Source organism: Budorcas taxicolor, chromosome X (assembly GCF_023091745.1).
Source record: "Budorcas taxicolor isolate Tak-1 chromosome X, Takin1.1, whole genome shotgun sequence".
Taxonomy (NCBI): domain Eukaryota; kingdom Metazoa; phylum Chordata; class Mammalia; order Artiodactyla; family Bovidae; genus Budorcas; species Budorcas taxicolor.
The window spans coordinates 35,781,089-35,802,853 of NC_068935.1; the positions used below are offsets into that span (position 1 = coordinate 35,781,089).

The 21,765-nt window shown below is 40.9% G+C and overlaps 1 protein-coding gene across 1 annotated transcript in view; it reads right to left on the bottom strand.

Annotated features, from left to right (window-relative positions):
* GRIA3 (glutamate ionotropic receptor AMPA type subunit 3) overlaps positions 1-21,765 on the bottom strand; it is a 301,606-nt gene that overhangs the window by 122,945 nt on the left and 156,896 nt on the right. The window contains exon 4 of the mRNA XM_052662894.1: positions 20,383-20,570. Within this exon, the coding sequence (XP_052518854.1) occupies positions 20,383-20,570 (188 nt within the window). The remainder of the gene's footprint in view (positions 1-20,382; positions 20,571-21,765) is intronic.

Here is a 21,765-nt window from a genome sequence, read left to right on the forward strand (position 1 = left end):
CACTTAGTTTCAATATTTCACAATTAGTGCTCTATCTTCAACAGGTTGAGTGTGAGAAGCAGCCCATAACTCTTCCAGGGAGGAGCCCTGGACAACACTACCCTCTCCTAATGAAAGCCAATGCCTGAGGCTTCGGAGATGGGTCTGCAGCCCCCTGTTAAGAGCTAACGGCTCTGTTGGGAGATGCACTTTACTGCCACTCCTTGAAGCTCTCTCTGAGCAGCTTGGCGGTGGTTGCCATGGACACCAAGTAGCAAACAGGCTAGGGTCAGAGTTTGAAGAATTGTGCTGTGCTTGAGTGGGTGAGACTGAAATTAAGTTAATGTGTGTACAAATAAGGTGCCTTTCTTTCCTTCAGGACTTTGAGAAAATGGCAACAAAGCAGTCTGTCAAACAATTGATTTTATATTGGCCAGGGAAGAGGGAGGAGAAGCAATTTATTTATTGAGTAGGAGGTTCTCCAGTTAAGCACAGGCAGTAGTTTGAAATAAGGTCAAGAGAAGTGAAAAGGGCTCTCAGAGCTGTTGAAGAGATAGTGATGATGAAAAGGCACTTAAGAAAGGCCATTAAGAAGCTTTCTATAGTATCTTCTTAGAGGGCCTAGTCCCTTGCTTCAGGGTCTCTGGATCCTCATTTCTTAATCTAAGACCCAACATTACTGAGATTTCACTGCATCTGATTCTGCCCTCTTATTTACCTCTACAAGTGAGTGTGTGTGTATCTTTTAGAAAACATTTTTTCAGATAAGTTCACCCAGTCTTCTATTTTCTGTAGACCATTTTAAAAGTCTTTATTGAATTTGTTACCACATTGCTACTGTTATATGTTTTGGGTTTTTGCCCAGGAAGCGTGTGGGATCTTAGATCCCCGACCAGGAATTGAACTCGCATGCCCTGCATTGGAAGGAGAAGTCTTAACCACTGAACCACTGGGGAAGTCCCCTGTGTCCCCATTCTTAAGATTGGTGGGCACACTTCCTGCCAATGTGGAGCTCTGAAAGAGACAGTACCCTTCCTGCCCTGTCCTCAATAATGATCCAGTTATAGGGAGAGCCAAAATTGCCACTGCTGGAACAACTGACAGCATGGAAACAAGTTAAAGCACATAAATTTGAACTCAGCAGTCTTGCTGATGACCAGTTAACCCCACTATGGGAGGACCAAAAAACCATAATCAAAGTACTTGCCACTTTCTTGATAGAGCTCACATATCCAAATCTTTAAGATGATTGTAATAAAGTAACAGCACACCATCAAAGACAAATATGAAGACTCTGAATATCTGGGGATCATGTCCTAACCATCAAACTCCTGTGTGACTTCACCATGTTGGTCTCCCTCTTTTGGGACCTGCTTCAGATTATAGAAGGAGCTTAATGCTCTTTGAGTTCTTGACTCAGTGACCACATGTTCCTTTCTTTCTTCATTTTTTCCTCCTCTTTGAAATGAGGTGCAGTGACTCTAATTATAATGCTTGTGGACTTGCCCTCGCTGGGGAATCTTAGAATACCTTAGAGAAATTGTCTGATTCATCTTAACGTCATCCTGGTAAGGCAGAGGAGGAGTCTTCTATTTTATGGCTAAGTAGATGAAAGGTGAGGTGACTGTGTAAGGTCACCTGGGGATCTTGAGACAGAACTCAGCCAGGTTTCTGGTCTTTTACCTATAGTGCTAGATGACTTCAGAAGGTATTTGTTAATTGCTATTCTTTTTCAGAGTAGGGTGTTGGGGCTACATGTATGTCTGGGAAGCTGCTTGGTAGTTATATTTTTAAAAGGTTGGAGAGAGAATAGTGGTGTCTGGCTACTAATCTCTTCCACTTTAGCTCCACCTCTAGTGCTTGTCTGCATGCTAAGTCACTTCAGTTGTGTCCAACTCTTTGCCACCCTATGGACTGTAGCCTATCAGGCTCCTCCATCCATGGAATTCTCCAGGCAAGAATACTAGAGTGGGTAGCCATTCCTTTCTCCAGGGGAATCTTTGCAACCCAGGGATCAAACCCACAGTTCTTATGTCTCCTGCACTGGCAGGTGGATTCTTTGCCATTAGTGCCACATGGTAAGCCTCTGTAGTGACATGACACTACTTGTCACCAGTATCCCCAAGCTCTGGCCTGGGCCCATTGAGTCATGCCCTTGTTATAACTTTTGGATGGAGACAAATTCGACCCTGTCGAATCTGGATAGAAGGCAAGCTGCTCCAACAGGAGTGGGATGAAATTGACTGAGAGGGCCAGGTGGGTGGTTGCCAGCAGTGGCATCAGACTGATCACAGGCTCTTTCCCACACACAGTCTCACTGAAGTCCAGACCTTGGCATGGATCAGTCAATAGCCTTTGCCCTTCAGTGTCAGGGCAGTGAAGAATTTGAGTCTGTACATTTTATTTATAGTTACTTATTTTGCATTGGCTTTGTATCTCTCTTATAAGGGAGTCTTGGGGTCTAAATTATTTAAAATACAAAGGTCCTGTGGCAATGTGAATGTGAACCATAAGTAATATTTTTAAAATGTTTTTTATTGTCATAAAAGTCACATAATATAAAACATACTATCTTCATCATCTTTGTACAGTGCATTTGCACTAAGTACATTTGTACTGCTGTGCAACTCTCACCATTATCCCTCTCTCCAAATTTCCACCTTCCTAAACCGAAACTCTGTCCACATTTAATGCTAACTCCCTGTTACCTCTCCCGCCCCCTGCCCCCCTCCCCTGGCATCTACCAATGTGCTTTCTGACTCTATGAATCTGATGATTCTAGGTATCTCCTATAAGTGGAATCAGACAGTATCGCTATGCACCTAATGTATAACAATAAGTAGCTTTTGTGGTGCTGTTGTAAACTGTGGTTCTTGCAGCCCTTATGAACCTGTTTGTTACAGTGTCTGTTAGAATCTAGGACAAGACTCCTGTGATCATGAAGCTGAGTGATGAACCTTCTAATTGCTATATTTTGGTTGCTTTTAATCTGGGAAATTTTCCTAATAAATCTGGATAATGATTCTAAAAAAATTTATTAATGTTTACAAGCCAATAATTGTAACCCCCTAGGAGCTTGTCAATCCCTCAGTGTCCGCAAAGGCTTAGCTGGGACATTCACAGCATCAGCTGTACAGAGGAACAGGTGTCAGGGTGCTTTCCTCCCGTGCCAACTGAAAACATATTCAATGCCTGTAGAGGGATAAAATAGTTATCTGTGGTTAATGTTTCTTTTTTTCTATTTTTCAAAAGGATAGATCTGAGGTCTCACTTGATTTAAGTGATGTAGTTAACTCAAAGGAGGCTATTTGTATTTTATTTTCCCATTTGAACTGGTTCATATTTTTATAATTTTAGAATAAGGTACCAGCCTTGATCCTAAAATGTTGGTGTTAATGGGTGGGAGAGAAAGTCTTTTGATGTAATAAGTCTTTACTGCAACCTATTGTACATTTAAGGAGTGGTGGCTTCTGAGGAATCCCTCAGAAGAAATGGAGTAGCCATCATGGTCAACAAAAGAGCCCAAAATGCAGTACTTGGATGCAATCTCAAAAATGACAGAATGATCTCTGTTCATTTCCAAGGCAAACCATTCAGTATCACAGTAATCCAAGTCTATGCCCCAACCAGTAACGCTGAAGAAGCTGAAGTTGAACAGTTCTATGAAGACCTACAAGACCTTTTAGAACTAACACCCAAAAAAGATGTCCTTTTCATTATAGGGGACTGGAATGCAAAAGTAGGAACTTTTGAGGAACTCAAAAGTAGGAATTTGCCTGGAGTAACAGGCAAATTTGGCCTTGGAATGCGGAATGAAGCAGGGCAAAGACTAATAGAGTTTTGCCAAGAAAATGCACTGGTCATAGCAAACACCCTCTTCCAACAACACAAGAGAAGACTCTACACATGGACATCACCAGATGGTCAACATCGAAATCAGATTGATTATATTCTTTGCAGTGAAAGATGGAGAAGCTCTATACAGTCAGCAAAAACAAGACTGGGAGCTGACTGTGGCTCAGATCATGAGCTCCTTATTGCCAAATTCAGACTTAAATTGAAGAAAGTATGGAAAACCACTAGACCATTCAGGTATGACCTAAATTAAATCCCTTAGGACTATACAGTGGAAGTGAGAAATAGATTTAAGGGACTAGATCTGATAGATAGAGTGCCTGATGAACTATGGATGGAGGTTTGTGACATTGTACAGGAGACAGGGATCAAGACCATCCCCATGGAAAAGAAATGCAAAAAAGCCAAATGGCTGTCTGGGGAGGCCTTACAAATAGCTGTGAAAAGAAGAGAAGTGAAAAGCAAAGGAGAAAAGGGAAGATATAAGCATCTGAATGCAGAGTTCCAAAGAATAGCAAGAAGAGATAAGAAAGCCTTCTTCAGCGATCAATGCAAAGAAATAGAGGAAAACAACAGAATGGGAAAGACTAGAGATCTCTTCAAGAAAATTAGAGATACCAAGGAACATTTCATGCAAAGATGGGCTTGATAAAGGACAGAAATGGTATGGACCTAACAGAAGCAGAAGATATTAAGAAGAGGTGGCAAGAATACACAGAAGAACTGTACAAAAAAGATCTTCATGACCCAGATAATCACGATGGTATGATCACTAATCTAGAGCCAGACATCCTGGAATGTAAAGTCAAGTGGGCCTTAGAAAGCATCACTATGAACAAAGCTAGTGGAGGTGATGGAATTCCAGTTGAGCTATTTCAAATCCTGGAAGATGATGCTGTGAAAGTGCTGCACCCAATATGCCAGCAAATTTGGAAAACTCAGCAGTGGCCACAGGACTGGAAGAAGTCAGTTTTCATTCCAATCTCAAAGATAGGCAATGCCAAAGAATGCTCAAACTACTGCACAATTGCACTCATCTCACATGCTAGTAAAGTAATGCTCAAAATTCTCCAAGCCAGGCTTTAGCAATACATGAACCGTGAACTCCCTGATGTTCAAGCTGGTTTTAGAAAAGGCAGAGGAACCAGAGATCAAATTGGCAACATCCTCTGGATCATCAAAAAACAAGAGAGTTCCAGAGAAACATCTATTTCTGCTTTATTGACTATGCCAAAGCCTTTGACTGTGTGGATCACAATAAACTGTGGAAAATTCTGAGAGAGATGGGAATACCAGACCACCTGACCTGCCTCTTGAGAAATCTGTATGCAAGTCAGGAAGCAACAGTTAGAACTGGACATGGAACAACAGACTGGTTCCAAATAGGAAAAGGAGTACGTCAAGGCTGTATATTGTCACCCTGCTTATTTAACTTCTATGCAGAGTACATCATGAGAAATGCTGGGCTGGAAGAAGCACAAGCTGGAATCAAGATTGCTGGGAGAAATATCAATAACCTCAGATATGCAGATGACACCACCCTTATGGCAGAAAGTGAAGAGGAACTAAAGAGCCTCTTGATGAAAGTGAAAGTGGAGAGTGAAAAAGTTGGCTTAAAACTCAACATTCAGAAAACAAAGGTCATGGCATCTGGTCCCATCACTTCATGGGAAATAGATGGGGGAACAGTGGAAACAGTGTCAGACTTTATTTTTTGGGCTCCAAAATCACTGCAGATGGTGACTGCAGCCATGAAATTAAAAGATGCTTACTCCTTGGAAGGAAAATTATTACCAATCTAGACAGCATGTTGAAGAGCAGAGACATTACTTTGCCAACAATGGTCCATCTAGTCAAGGCTATGGTTTTTCCAGTGGTCATGTATGGATGTGAGAGTTGGACTGTGAAGAAAGCTGAGCGCCAAAGAATTGATGCTTTTGAACTGTGGTGTTGGAGAAGACTCTTGAGAGTCCCTTGGACTGCAAGGAGATCCAACCAGTCCATTCTGAAGGAGATCAACCCTGGGATTTCTTTGGAAGGAATGATGCTAAAGCTGAAACTCCAGTACTTTGGCCACCTCATGAGAAGAGTTGACTCATTGGAAAAGGGTCTGATGCTGGGAGGGATTGGGGGCAGGAGGATAAGGGGACGCCAGAGGATGAGATGGCTGGATGGCATTACTGACTCGAAGGACGTGAGTCTGAGTGAACTCCGGGAGTTGGTGATGGACAGGGAGGCCTGGTGTGCTGCGATTCATGGGGTCGCAAAGAGCTGGACACGACTGCGCAACTGAACTGAACTGAACTGATTGTACTTTTCTTTGGGCAAAGGGCATCTGAGCATCAGTAACAGTAGAGAGGGATATAATAGGCTTGTGATGAACAAACAGACTTCAGTTAATCAAAATCCAAATGCCAGAAATTCTTAATTAGTAGGAAATTTCCCCAGGCATTTTCCAGGTACTATAAGGACTGATGAGATATTTATATATATGGATGTGGCAAAACTTTGATCAACCTGAAACTCTTATTAATGGGGACATTTGTTCTGAATTCTAAGGACAGAGGTAAATGATAAGCTTCCAGGCTGTGTCCTGACCTTGGAACGTATCATCTCTATCTCTCCCTTCATCTGTGTCTCCAAGTCTAAGCAAAGCTCACTGATGTTGAGGCTTGCAAGATTCTCAGTCAGCAAAGAAACTCTCAGTGATGGTCACTAGCCTGGAAATCTGAGAAAGAGGAAAGTTGACTCACACATTTTGAGATACTTATCATACTCTGCCTTCCAGAATGATTGCATTGCCTTATCACCCCTACTACTGTAGCATGGAAGACATGTCCTTTCCCCTCCCAACATATCTAGCACTCTGTGGGTCAAAGGGGTCAGACTCAATCAACAGTTCTTGAATTGAATTTCCTACCTGGTTTTTCACAGTTCTGGGAATCACAGCCTGTTGGAATGGGAAGGGACCATCATATTCAATACACTCATTTTCCAGTTTAGGAAATGGAGGCACAGAGCAACAAGGTGACTTTTTGAAATCATAAAGCTAAGTCTCCTGCCTGAAGGCTTTTGTACTCTGCTTTAGAAAACTTGAGGATGTTTCCAGTCATCCCAAGGACTCTCATGAGGTTCCTTAATGAAAATTAATTTGAATTTGTGACTTTTTTAAAGTAAAACCTCCAAGCTTCATAGGAAAGAATCAAGTAAATAATGAGGTATCACAGTGTTTAAAAATGGGGGAGGTGGAGGGAACTGTTGGTTGAACACAGGCATTTCTTTTGTGAGACCAAAGCTTCTATCATCTGAAATAAACAAGAGTCTTGCTGTTTTGAAGTAATGATCTTGAATGAGTTTTTTCTCTTTATTTTCCCAGAGGGAATTTGCTTCTAAATATTCACGAAGCCAGTCTAGCCAGTCTAATGTGAAGTATGACCAGAGAATCAGATCATCTTTTTTAATAAGCTAAAGATTAAAATCTCTAAATATAGACTACTGAGGTCTGCTACTAACTCTTAGGATAACTATCTTTGCATTTTGGGGAACAAGTTTATTTAAGGCTGCCAGTGAGTGTTAAAATCACCTAATATGCTAAAGGTTTTTTTTTTTTACTGCAAGTACAGAATTTAACTCACTTAGGGCCTGGAAAACAGTAGTCTGGACTTCAGAGAAACAACATGGGCAGTGAGAAATCCAACTGGAGGCTTTGTTTTTGGGACACTGTTCTGCAATTTTGGGGTGCATTTTTGAAGTATTTATTTATTTGGCTGCAGTGGGTCATCTTTAGTGCATCCTTAGGCATGCAGAATCTTTAGTGGTGGCATGTGGGATCTAGCTCCCTAATCAGGCTTTGAATCTAGGCCCCCTGCCTTAGGAGCACAGTCTTAGCCACTGGATCATGGGGTGTATTTTTGCTTCAAAATATGTATTACGGTAGTCTAGGATATGTTACAGAGAAGGCAATGGCACCCCACTCCAGTAGGCTTGTCTGGAAAATCCCATGGACGGAGGAGCCTGGTAGGCTGCTGTCCATGAGGTCGCTAAGAGTTGGACACGACTGAGTGACTGCACTTTCACTTTTCACTTTCATGCATTGGAGAAGGAAATGGCAACCCACTCCAGTATTCATGCCTGGAGAATCCCAGGGGTGGAGGAGCCTGGTAGGCTGCCATCTATGGGGTTGCACAGAGTCAGACAAGACTGAAGCGACGTAGCAGCAGCAGCAGCAGCAGGATATGTTAAATAATAGCATGAAATTACCACATCATTATGGTAAGAAACAGAGACCACTGGACACCATGATTGGTGAGGTAATAAAAAGGGTCACTGAAAAGGATGAATGAGGCAGCCAGTTTACAGTGAGAAACCTGGAATGGTTGGAGGTGGGGAAGGAAAGAGTTCATCTACTAAGAGATGAAGGAAAGCCAGTGGATGTGCTTGGCTACATATTCATCTATGTCTGGAAGCATGCGCATTAGGAGATTGGGGAGCAGAGAAAGCAAAGAAGAATGGGAAGTCTTTTTTCACATATGGGCCTTAACATGTGTCTGGGAGAAGAAGATGGACAGGCACGGGTCTTATATGCACTTTGACCTTTGTTGTGGTTCAGTTGCTAAGTCATATCTGATTCTTTGCGACACCATGAACTGCAGCACACCAGGCTTCCCTGTCCTTCACTATCTCCCAGTTTGCTCAAACTCATGTCCATTGAGTCGGTGATGCAAACCAACTGTCTCATCCTTTGTTGCCTTCAATCTTTCCCAGCATCAGGTCTTTTCCAATGAGTCAGCTCTTTGCATCAGGTGGTCAAAGCATTGGAGCTTCAGCATCAGTCCTTTCAGTGAATATTCAGGGTTTATTTCCTTTAGGATTGACTGGTTTGATCTCCTTGCAGTCCAAGGGACTCTCAACAGTCTTCTCCAGGACCACAATTTAAAAGCATCAATTCTTTGGTGCTCAGCCTTGGTCCAACTCTTACATGACTACTGGAAAAACCATATCTTTGACTAGACAGACCTTTGTCGGCAAAGTGATGTCTCTGATTTTTAATACACTATCTAGGTTTGTCATAGCTTTTCTTCCAAGGAATTAAGCGCCTTTTAATTTCGTGGCTGTAGTCACTGTGTGCAGGGATTTTGGAACCCAGGAAAATAAAATCTGCCACTGTTTCCACTTTTCCCCTGTCCATTAGCCATGAACCAGATGCCATGATCTTAGTTTTCCAAATGTTGAGTTTTAAGCCAGGTGTTTCACTGTTCTCTTCAGCTCTCATCAAGAGGCTCTTTAATTTCTCTTCGCTTTCTTCCATTAGAGTGGTATCATCTGCATATCTGAGGTTGTTGATATTTCTCCATGCAGTCTTGATTCTAGCTTGTGATTCATCCAGCCCAGCATTTCTTTGACTTTATATTTTATTAAATTATATTAATTAATTGATTTATATATTTTGGCTTCACTGGGTCTTAGTTGTGACACTTGGGATCTTTGGTTGCAGCATGTGGGATCTAGTTCCTTGACCAGGGATTGAACCCAGGCCCCCTGCATTGGGAGCATGGAGTCTTAGGTACTGAACCTCAGTACTGAAGTCCCTGACATTACATTTTATGATTAGTTTACTCATATACAAAAATAAGCTGTAGGCTTTTCTAATTCCTTTAATTCTACAGCCCATATGTACCTGCTGCTGCTGCTGCTAAGCGGCTTCAGTTGTGTCTGACTCTGTGGGACCCCACAGACGGCAGCCCACCAGGCTCCCCCATCCCTGGGATTCTCCAGGCAAGAACACTGGAGTGGGTTGCCATTTCCTTCTCCAATGCATGAAAGTGAAAAGTCAAAGTGAAGTCGCTCAGTCGTGTCCGACTCTTAGCGACCTCATGGACTGCAGCCTACCAGGCTCCTCCGTCCATGGGATTTTCCAGGCAAGAGTCCTGGAGTGGGGTGCCATTGCCTTTTCTGCCATATGTACCTAGCATATACTATATTATTTTACCTTTGTTGAAATGTTGCCCTCTAACTTGACTCACATTGCTAGGGGCTATTACAAATTTTAAAAAGGAAAGAATGAAAGAGAACTTTTGTTTCTGCCAACAGTGCCTAGTATAGTACTCTGAATATAAGCCCTTTTGTGATGTTAATCTCAGAACAGTTGACTGGCCCTTGTCTGAAAAATTTTCCTTGTAAATTGTAATAACTATTCTAGAGGTCTGACACCTTTGCCTTTCTTCTTTCTTGTGATTTGTCTCTTGATTGTGCAGTGATTTCTTAGGTAGCTATGCCATTTTATCCACTCCAAGAGGTCCTATTCTATGTGGCATCTTCTTTGTCTATCATGAAGATATGGCCTCAGATTGCCCTTTGAAATCCAGATAAGTAACACCTGCCAAATCCCTTATCTATTTTTGTCTTTTGAAGATTCTGAAAGACTTCTCATTCATTCCACCTATAGACACATACTGGCAAATAAATGGCATCTTGCTTTGGTTCAAGGAGTCTCCAGTGTAGCTGTTTGCTCTCCTATCTGGTACTTAGCCAAACATATAATGTGAATGTCATGGAGAAGACAGACCTGCATGTGAAGTTTAGAACCATCACTATGTGGTGGTGGAAGAATGTTTAAGTCTAAGCTTCTAGCTCTGCCTCTGAAAGCAGGTCTCCTGAAGTACTTTGAAATGCTGGGTACAGAGAATCTTTCTTAGACAACCTCTTGTGTTGAAAAGGATCTGACCAGGTGTAGGGTGAGTTGTGGCAGTGGGCATGGAAAGGAGAAGGAAAAATTTGAGCAACTTCTCTATTGCTGCCCCTTCACACCTATAATTTATCCTAACCGTGTCCTCTGACCTTCTTCTTCTTCTTCTTCTTATTATTTTTTTTTACTTTGGATAGGGTAAAAAGGAATATCTATGGGATAAAGCAAAAAATGCAAGATTATTGGGAAGATTCTCTGGAGTAGCTTGTATCCACTTCTGAGAGATAGCAGTGGGATAAAAATCTTACCAAAAGAATGATGGGAGCATCACTGTATCCATTCTACTGGATGCTTTATTAACTTTCTGTAGTGTTTCAGCTAGTCAGGAAGAGATTCTATTAGTGTGCAAAATCTCCCTCCTCAACCCTGCCTCACCAGGCAAATATCACCATAGGTGATTGGAAGGGCTGCATTCACAGTGTATGAGCCTAGCATATTCAGAAAAACTTACACTCCAGGAGTAAACTGGGCATTTTGACAGGTGCATTTATGTTTTTAGGCCATGAGAGATAGGAACAGGCTTACCCCTAATGTTTTGAGGACACATAGCAAGAGTACAAATGGAGGGCTGCATACCACACATCTAAATGTTACAAAGTTGGAAAGCAAGATATGCCTTGGCTTGGTCTGTGTATAAAGAGATAAATGGACATAAGCTCAAGCTACCAGAAGTTGAGTTTAGTTGGGAATAGCAGGGAAATTGCAGTTCAAGAAATGCAAACTACAGGGGAGTCTGTGGACGGTTTGGAGTGGGCTGCATTTATGAGAAAGGAACAACACAAAGTGGGGGCCCACACCCAACCAGAGCATAAGTTCTAAGTTCACTGGCTTGTGGATGGTAGGAGATTCTTGGCAGATATTCACTGTTGGGAGAGAAGGCTCAGGGTTCTGTAAATTAGGTGCTTATAGGGAATCAATCTCTCAGTTCTTGAGTTTCATTTCCCTGAAGGCACACACATGAGATTCTCTATTTCACATACAGTATGTCCCCTACATACGAACTTCCAAAGATGTGAATGTGTGTTCACACAACCAACCATATAAGTTAGTTAACGTGTCTGGCATACATTGTCATGTGTGTATCCTCTGCAAGTGGTTACACTTTTGTGCACTTTACTGCACAGTACTGTATAGAGTACAGTAGCATAGTACCTTTATTTCAAGCCCAGGATATTCTAAAGCAAGCATGAAAGCAGCGGTGATGTAGCTGGTACTACTGTACTTTTCAAGGTAAAAGTAAAGTGGAGGTCGCTCAGTCATGTCCGACCCTTTGTGACCCCATGGACTGTAGCCCACCAGTTTCCTCTGTCCATGGAATTCTCCAGGCAAGTATACTGGAATGGGTTGCCATGCCCTCCTCCAGGGGATCTTCCCGACCCAGGACTTGAACCTGTGTCTCCTGCATTGCAGGCAGATTTTTTACCATCTGAGCCAAGGTACTGTAGTATAAGGTTAAAAATGTTTTAATTTTGTTTATTTTTTATATATTATTTGTGTGAAAAGTATTATGAACCTATTACAGTATAATGCTATATAGCTGATTGTGTTAGTTGGGTACCTAAGCTAACTCTGTTTGGCTCATGAACAAACTGGACTTATGAATGTGCTCTCAGATTGGAACTTGTTCATATGTAGGGGGTTTGCTATACCCTGTTGGGGCAGGGTAGGGTGAGCTGGGGTGGAAGCTGAGCCCAGGGCTCAGAATTCCTGGATGGAGACTGGATCTACCTGAAACTGGGATGAGGTGGAAGAAGCCAAGGACAGCAAGCTCCTCACTCCACAAAGGCTTACTTCTGTGACTTGAGGTTCCTGCACAATTTTCCGTGTCTTCCAAAATGACATCATTCAAGTAGAATACAGGGAGAGAGTACGGATATCCAGAATAACTATCTGCTAAACCCCTTCACTTAGAGTGACTTGGGGAGGCCACTTTTAAACAAAATTATCCATTTTTCTCTGGTTTCCTACATCATGAGTTGCCGTTTTCTCCTTCATTGCCCCTGCCCTTGACCCCATATACCTTTGTGCTCTGATGTGGACAGCCCCGTTTGCCTTATGTGTCCTTTTCCTTTTTCCTCATGATGTTCAACCAGCCATTAACCTTTCAAAAACTCTCAAGAACAAAAAGAAAAAAAAAAGTCTTTCTGTTTCCCTGTTTATGATATGTTGCTGCTGCTAAGTCGCTTCAGTTGTGTCTGACTCTGTGCGACCCCACAGACGGCAGCCCACCAGGCTCCCCCGTCCCTGGGATTCTCCAGGCAAGAACACTGGAGTGGGTTGCCATTTCCTTCTAAAAAGCATGAAAGTGAAAAGTGAAAGTGAAGTCCCTCAGTTGTGTCCGACTCTCAACGACCTCATGGACTGCAGCCCACCAGGCTCCTCTGTCCATGGGATTTTCCAGGCAAGAGGACTGGAGTGGGGTGCCATTGCCTTCTCCAGTTTATGATATGAGGAATCCTCTAAAGCATGGAGCTCAAGGCAGTAGTCCTTCTCACCTGAGTTTAAGGATGATATTGGGTGCTCAAGTCTAGGGACCCAGAAAGGCTGAGCACCCACCCCAGATACTTATCCTGTGGGTGTTTATGCTTTCCTAGAACTAGTCTTAGTTTATGCCTGGGTTTCCAGGAGTTAACGGAAGGAAGGCGAGCTGTACCTTCCAGACATTGCCAGTTACGTTCATGTGATTCCCTTGCAAGGAAGAAGGAAATGGGCAACCCCTAGGGCAGTTGTTGATAAAATAATGAAGATCGTGATTCTTTATCTGAGAATGAATGAATGCCTGCAGATGGAAATTCTAGGTTTACTTACATACCACTCTGAGAATGTACCCCTCATAATTTATTCTACTCTTGCATAGTTAGATTGCTTTGATGCCACAAATAAATGAACCTATTCATCATAAATGAATTCATCATCAAGGCTAGGTTTAAGGGGCACATTGTCACTTCCATGCATTAATGGAATATGGATCCTCATCACGTGGAGAAAATCTTTGTGAAATGCTCATTGTTTAACAAGGTTTGTTGTAAGCATAGCTGCTGCTCCAGGCTTCATCAGGGTCCTTAGCTCTTTTAACCTCTGGTTGAATCTACTCTGATTGAAACCCTCAGTCGGATTCAGGACTGATTATTGCAATGATTAACAGCATTTGGAGCCAGACTTCTTGGGTTCAACGTCTGGCTTCACCAGTTATTAGCTCTATAACCTCTAAGTCTCAGTTCTTCCATCTGTTAAATGGAAATACTATTCCCATCTGCTTTATGAGGCTAATATGAAGATTAACTCACATGAGATATAGAAATGGGCACATATCCACCCATATTGATTAAAATTGTATCTGGAACATTATAAGCACTTAAAACATATTTGTTATTAAAAATGCCCAGCTGTCATATGGAGCTCAAGGCTTGAGTGCCTTTAATTATTTTAAGTGATGATGAAAAATCTAGTTAATTCTCAAATAGTCCTTGCACTTATCAATCAATGTATGTTATCCAATGTTACATTGGAGAAAAAACAGAGAGGTTGTCTTACATGCTAAACATATTAGTGAGAACTAAGAATAACTCAAGTCTTAGAGTCTGCCCTCATGATAAGACCTTAGATTCAACTGATACCTTGGGAGATCCATGAGGACATTGTTCTAGAGCAACAGTCCCTGAATAACTTGTTTTCACACACAGAACCTACCACTCATGAGAAGATAGCTATGGTGTCAGATGCTCTCCATGTTACTTTGATCCTCACAACATATGAGGATCCCATGGAAGGAAGGTAGTGGAACAGTCTTTTAACATGAGAAAATGGAGCCTCAAAAAAACTGTCACTTTCTTCAATGTCATGCAACAGGAAGGTGAGGGAGTTAGGACTTAAAGTCATGTCTATTCAGTTCCCAAGTGTGTTTATTCAGCTATACCACACAATATTCTAAGAAGAAGAGACGATACCCTCAGACTGTCATATGAACTGGCAAGTTGGCTCAAGGTTGTACAGGGATCATTGAGAGGAAGGGCTGGGACAAAGGGGGAGCCAAAGGGGGAGGGGAACTGGAGAGAACCACTGTGTGCTGGGTGGGTGGGGGGTCAAGTCAGGAGAGGACATAAGCCTTTAACATTATTACTTCACTTGAGAGAGGTCTAGCCATGCATGCTAAATCACTTTAGTCATGTCTGAGTCTATGAGACCCTATCGACTGCAGTCCACCAGGCTCCTCTGTCCGTGGGATTCTCCAGGCAAGAATACTGGAGTGGGTTGCCATGTTCTCCTCCAGGGGATCTTCCTGACTCAGGGATTGAACCTGAGTCTCTTATGTCTAATATGTACTGGCAGGCAGGTTCTTTACCGCTAGCGCCACCTGGGTCTAGCCATTGGTGGCAGTGCTCTAAGTAACCCCAGTTGCTAGACATATTTTGGAGTCAGCAATGCATCCTTTGTGTTAAAGCCTCACGGTTGACAAGGCCCCCTAGTATTGTTTATCTTGTTTAAACTGTTGTCTTTAGAATACTGACTTACTAACTTGGTTGTTTCATTTCTTAAAATGACTGTTTTTGAAGTGACCGTCAGAATCAAAGAAAGGAACCTAAGAGATTGACCTGCTTGAGGATTCTATTGTTAAGTAGCACTACTTTCCATGAGGATGTGATTTTAGCTTGAACTATTTCTAGGGGAAATCAGACATTCTATATTTTTTCTGCAAAGCACTCTGAAATGTATTGGTGTGGACTCTACTAAATTTGCATACTCTAGAATTCAAGCAGGAGCTATGCTGAGATTTACCTTTGAATTATCTATGGGAAAAATAAAAACGCATTAAAGACTGAAGGGGAAGACTTCCCTGGCGGTCCAGTGGTTAACACTCTGCACTTCCATTGCAGAGGGCTCAGGTTCAATCCCTGGTCAGGGAACTAAGATCCCACATGCTGTGTGCTGTGGCAAAAAAAAAAAAAAAAAAAAAAAAGACTGAGGGGTGATGTTTAAGTCTCTTTAAGGAGACAACCTTTCTGATATCTAATGAATAGGCAATTAGGAAATATTCTTACCTATTTATTAAAATAGCTTCCCAATAAGTCTTCTATAACAGTAGTGCCCAACCTTTTTGCCACCAGGGACAAGTTTTGTGGAAGACAATTTTTCCACAGACCGGGTGGGGTGGGGGAGTGGTTTCAGGATGATTTTCATAAGGAATGTGCAACCTAGATCCCTCACATGTGCAGTTCAAAGTAGGGTTTGCATTCATGTAAGAATCTAGTAACACCACTGATCTGACAGGAGGTGACGCTCAGGCGGTAATGCGGGGAGCGGCTGTAAATACAGGTGAAGCTTCACTCACTCACCTGCTGCTCACCTCCTGCTGCCTGGCCCAGTTCCTAACTGGCCATGGACTGGTAGCCATCTGTGGTCCAGGGGTTGGGGACTCCTTTTCTGTAAGGATATTTACTTATCCTCACAGAGAATTAACTTGGAATATTTGTATGTTCCTGAAAACAATCTTAAAACTATTCTAGATCTGACTTTTCACTAATTCAGAATAGCCTCACCTTCATATCATATCCCCAGCTGATGAGATTTTACTCTCCTCCAGTTTCCTCTCTCCTTGTAATGAGTCGTTTCTATGACTGACTTTCTTCCTAGTCTAGTTAAACTTGTTGGCTCTGGTACCATCCTTAGGCCTCCAGAACAGTTGGTCAGTGCCTTCTTTATGATAACTCTTTACACTTGAGAATGGTGATTAAACTGCTTCCTGGCTCTCTTTCACCAGACTAAACAGCCCCAACTCATTTAAAAGTCTTTCCTCATAGGCCCTATTTTCTACTGCTTTAATCGTGTTTTGCTGCACTTCTCTGGATCTTCTCCAATTGCATTGCAATTGTTCTAAGATGTAACCTGATGCAGGGGCCTAATCTAGGGGCTGGTGTTGGCTACATATTTAATAAACAACTTAGAAATTAAATGGTGTAGTGCAGCGGTAAGAACACTGGACTGGGAGTCAGAAGACTTGAGTTTCATTCTTGCTCCGCCACCTCCTAGGACTGTGCAGAGTCCTAGGACAAATGTGATTTGTCCACATTTGGATAAATCATCTAAATATCTCTAAGCATCAATTTATCATCTGTAAATCTGAGATAAACACATCTGCCCTGCCTGCTTCCCATAGTGAGGCTCAAATGAGATAATCTGTGTGAAAACACTTGGTTTAGCATCAAAGAACAATGCAAACACTATGTGTTAGGAACTTTTCAGAATGCTTTGCCTATATTAACTCATTAAGGTACAGTCATCATTTCCATTTTACAACCAGGAAATTGAGACACAGAAAGTTAAGTAATTGGCTCCAGGCCACACTGCTAGTGACAGAATCCATGCAGACTGGTTCCAGGGTCCATACTTGGAAACTCCATGCTATGTTGTCTCCAAATAAGCATGAAACATCCAACAGAGCCATTCATTTTATGGGGCCTGCCCTTCAAAAGCATGGGATGGTGGATCTGTTCAGTCATGTGTAGATAATTCTATGAGAGGCAATGTTTTCAAAAGTGAGTGTTTAGGTTGGTCATTGAAGTAAGGCAGTGTCTACCAGTGGGGGAGGGACTCATAAACACAATGCAGTAATAGGAATTCTCTAGAAGGTCAGGTCAGTTGTTCATTCTTCCTAGGGCATCTAAACCTTCCTGTGAAAGTGCTCTTAATTCTTAAATTCAGGATCTGTAGTTTCTAAATAGTCTCTTTGAGTTCTGACAACCCATCCTGGTTTCAACTGTCTAGCTTTGTCCTTTTGTATGTTAATTTTTGCAGCTATAAGTTTGGAATGCTTTCCTTATAGATTAATTGTTAAGGTGAAATATTAAAGACAGTTGTTGTGCACCTAATTGAATTTTTTTTTTCATGCTCTGGTCTGAACAATTGAAAGAGATTAAAAAAAAAAGAGCTCTGGAGGAAATGTTGGAAGAATTTTGATTTGCCCCATAACTGTTTGAACATTCATAAGAAAAATGAGAACCTATATTATGAAATGGGGAGGTTATACTGGATAGAAATATATTGAAAATACACTAATATTTGAAAAATTGTACCACACTGAAGTCTTTTCATTAACACCTATTGGATATAGAATACAACATGAACTTACTTTATGCCAGAGTTCTTACTTTATGCCAGAGTTCTATTTACAGGGAATACGGTTATAGTGGTTTTATTAATAATAGGCTTTTTCACCTCAAATAGTGGCATGAACAGTCATTTTATGGGAGACTATAGAGATTTCTTTCCATGAAAATAACCTCAAAGTTTAAAATACCCTTGGAAAATGGGAGCATTTGGGGGGAAAACTTGATACTACTGGAGTTATAAATGTTATCTTTCTAGCTAGAATCTGTAGAGTGAATTATGATAAGTTTGTACAGAATGGTTAGGAACTAATGAGAAAAGTGATATCTCTGTATCTTAGTAGTCAATTTAAAATAATGTTTACTCTAAAGAAATATCATGTTTATTGTTTAATTTAAAGAATTTTTTTAGTGAGAAATCTATTTTTATATAAAGAAATCAATTTTGGCAAATTTGTGGTATCAAAACTAGCTTGAGCAGAGAGCTACCATCTTAAATCTTTGAGAAAATGTGTACTTTAATAATCACATCATGTGACTGCCGGCACTATTCTGCCTCTTGATGGAAGCATAGCAACATCACAGTAGAACTTATTAGAATATACTTGTCCAGTATTCACCCATCCATCTATTCATCCACCCATCCATCTTTCCATCCAACACTACATGCCAGGTACTCTGCTAGACACTGAATATACAGCAGCAAACAAGACAAACACGATTCCTATCTCATATACTTAATGACTTAGTAGAAATTCCTTAAATGATAAAGAAAACAATCATGAGTAGATCATTTTGTGACAATTTTTTGAAAGAGGGGAAAAGAATAAGTGAAATTAACTCTCTGGCCTTACTTGAATGTTGTTAAAACTTTCCTTTGAACAATGTTCTCTGAAAAGTTGTATAGGAAGTATTATGAGGGATGCTATGAATGTGCATCCAGAAGAAAGACAGATAGCAATTGAGACATTATAAGCAAGAACAGGGCTTTCAAATGTTAGTTTAGTTTTCCTGAAAATCTTTAGTAATAATGATCATTTTTTTCTATAGCATTTTATGCCTTTCAAAGCAATTATACCAACCATGTGAGGAAGAGCATATTTTATTTTCCCCATTATGTAGATGAGACAACTGAGGCAGAGATATAGTAAATACCCAAGATCCCACAGCTATATGGAATCACAGCTCTACCCACTGCTTTTTCTACTATGTCATGTTGAAGAAAACCCCAGATTCTAGTATAAGGTCCTATAAACCCCCAAAGACTTATCAGAATGTAAACTATTCAAGAAACCGAAGTGACTAGTACAAAAGAGGGAAAACAAAGTATGACAAGGCCTCTGCTTTAGGCTATTAAGTAGGTCACCCACTAAAAGGCTATTTTGGTATAAAATTTTAGAGGGCATGGAGTACGTGTACCAACATCACTGACCTGATTCTTCACTTTCAAGATCTAAGAAAATCAAAGGCAGTGTTTTTTCCTTTTGGAAGGGAGGGGTGGATCATTTGGGTGGCTTAAGATAATGTTAGTTGCAAAATTTGATTTAGCCAGGCTGGTGCTCTAGATTTTTTTGTGAAGTTGATTCACTAGAGATGATGGTGTTCCTAAGAAGGGGACAGCTTTCTATCCCTTGATGTACCATCAGTGCTTCCTTCCTTCCTCTTCTCTCCCCTTCCCTCCTTTTCCTTCTCTTTTCTTACCAATTTCCTTTTTTTTTTTTTTAACATTCTCTTCTCACGGGGGCATATCTGACAAATTGTTAATATTTAATTTGCTATAAAATAGCTCTCCCAGGCAATGACTGCTCACTATAATTTGAATCTCTGAAGCTGTTTTGGCCCCTAGGTACACTGGGATCAAATTAGAATGGAAATGTTTCCCTTACAGTTTTGTTTATGGCAGTATGGGCACTTTGTTATTAACTGGCAAATTGAGACTGCTAAGGAAAATAATAAACTTTCACCACATTTCTATTTGACTCTTTACTCCAAACAGAATATCCATCTGGCTTAGGGTGAAACGTTTCTTCTCATATTTTTCAGTTTTCTATTTAAATATCCAAGGTTAACAATGAATATCTTTTGGCCTATCAAATTGTATTTTTTCCCCCAGTCTGAGGCTTTTTCATTTTCTTCACATTTTAAAAACCATAATCATTTTCCCTCATATGCCATCTTACTTTTAAAATGGTCTTCAATTATATACACACATATTCTCATTTATTCTCTCTTTCTTGTTCTCTGTCTCAAACCAGAGGGATATTCTGGAAAAATATCTACAGATTCAAACCTAGTGAATGATGCTTTGACATTTTGCAACTAGGCCCCTGAAACAAAAACTCTACTCTTCCGCCCTTTCTAACCCCTTGACTGTTCCTTGCTGGGAGGAAGGTGTGGAAAGGAAGGGGATTACTCTGAAATTTTTAGCTATCTAAAAAACAGAGGTGTGGAAGGGTGTGTTTATGCATTAAATTGCAGAGACTACCAGATTAATCATGCTATGCAATTTTCAACAGCTTAGGTTTTATTTCTCTCTCTCTCTCTTTTTCTGCCACTGGGGAGGAAAAAAGGATTAGAGAGACTATCAAAACTGTTGGCAAGTTTAGTCTGTTGGCTACTTAATTTATTAGCAGATATGGGAACTGCCTCAGGTTGATGATTTAACAGGTTGGCTTGGGGTGGAATAAGTCTCAAACCTACCTGTTCCAAAATCGTGTTAATCCTTTCAACCTCGCAGTCAATCAAGTATCGTTTTTCCTGCCTCCTGTCCATTTCTTCAATGATGCGCCTGAATTCTTGGACGTCCTTGATGTTTCCCACAGACCTTGCTGTCACCTGCCAGTTGTTTTGTACTGCTGCTTCCATAATTGCTTGGAGGATGGAAAATCCTAAAAGAAGGGAAAACAGCTATATTGATTATTTTTTCTTTTAAAAATCTTTCTGTAGGTATTAAAGGTTCTAGTGAGGTTTTAGTCACAGTCCATTGGGTTCCCTTGAACCTTATCCCTTGTGGACAGCAGGCTTACTCATAACCTCAGTCCTAACCTTTCGGACAGTTGGCATATCTCTACCCTGTTTGAAAGGAAAGAAGGTTCAACTTGGGGTGCCAGGCTAAGTGCTTATCAAGTCTGTACTTGAGCAATCACAGCTGAATTATAGTACCTAATTATTTTTATTGCCAGGCTTATCAAAATATCTATAGAATGAATGCCAGTAGCTTCTTTCTTATTTCTGGCCACAATCTGTTCTTTCCTTCATCTTCCACATCAACAATCTTCAGAATTAGAAATAGCTTTAGTAGAGATAGAACCTCATTATAATATGGCTGATTCTTACATGGATATGACTCTCCAACAAAGTAAATTATGTCTCCCAAGCAATATAACTCTCAGAAAACATGACAAAAACAGTCTATAACAAAGATAGCATACTGTTTCTTTGTTCACAGCATTACAAAAGCATTCAATCATATTAAGTCTTCCTGAGTTCTTCCCCTTTCTCAATTCAATTGATCAAAGATTCTCAGTTCTTTTTTAAGCTAATTTATATCAGACAACTATTAACTACTAACTTTCTGGATCTATGCTGCATGGGAAAGAGAAAAGATCTAATGCTTGAGTTTTGGGTAAACTTTTTAGAATCAGAGTTTGAGAAGCTGGAAAGAACAGTCTGTCTGTATGAGTCACAGAAGAGCACAAGGGTTTCGTATGTATTGGTCTTTGAGAGTATTCATATCTCTTAATATTGTATCATGTCTATATTTTTGCTTCTGCATGAATCCATAATCTGGGTATAATTTCATCAGGCATAGACATTATTTGATTGGGATATGGTCAAAAGCAGCTCCTTTTGCTCCATTAAATTGTTTTCCATTTATATTTAGGTAATGACTAATGGAAGTGGGTAATGGGGATGATTTGCAAGACCCAAATAATCTGTGACCTAACAATTTGGCTACAGGAGGAGGAGAGAATGGAGGACAGTGGTGCTGCTCTTGGAACACATTCCAGGTTCTGTGCCACCTCAGGTTCACCCTGTAGTGTAAACCTCAGGTTCACCCTGTAGTGTAAGCAGGTTACTGTC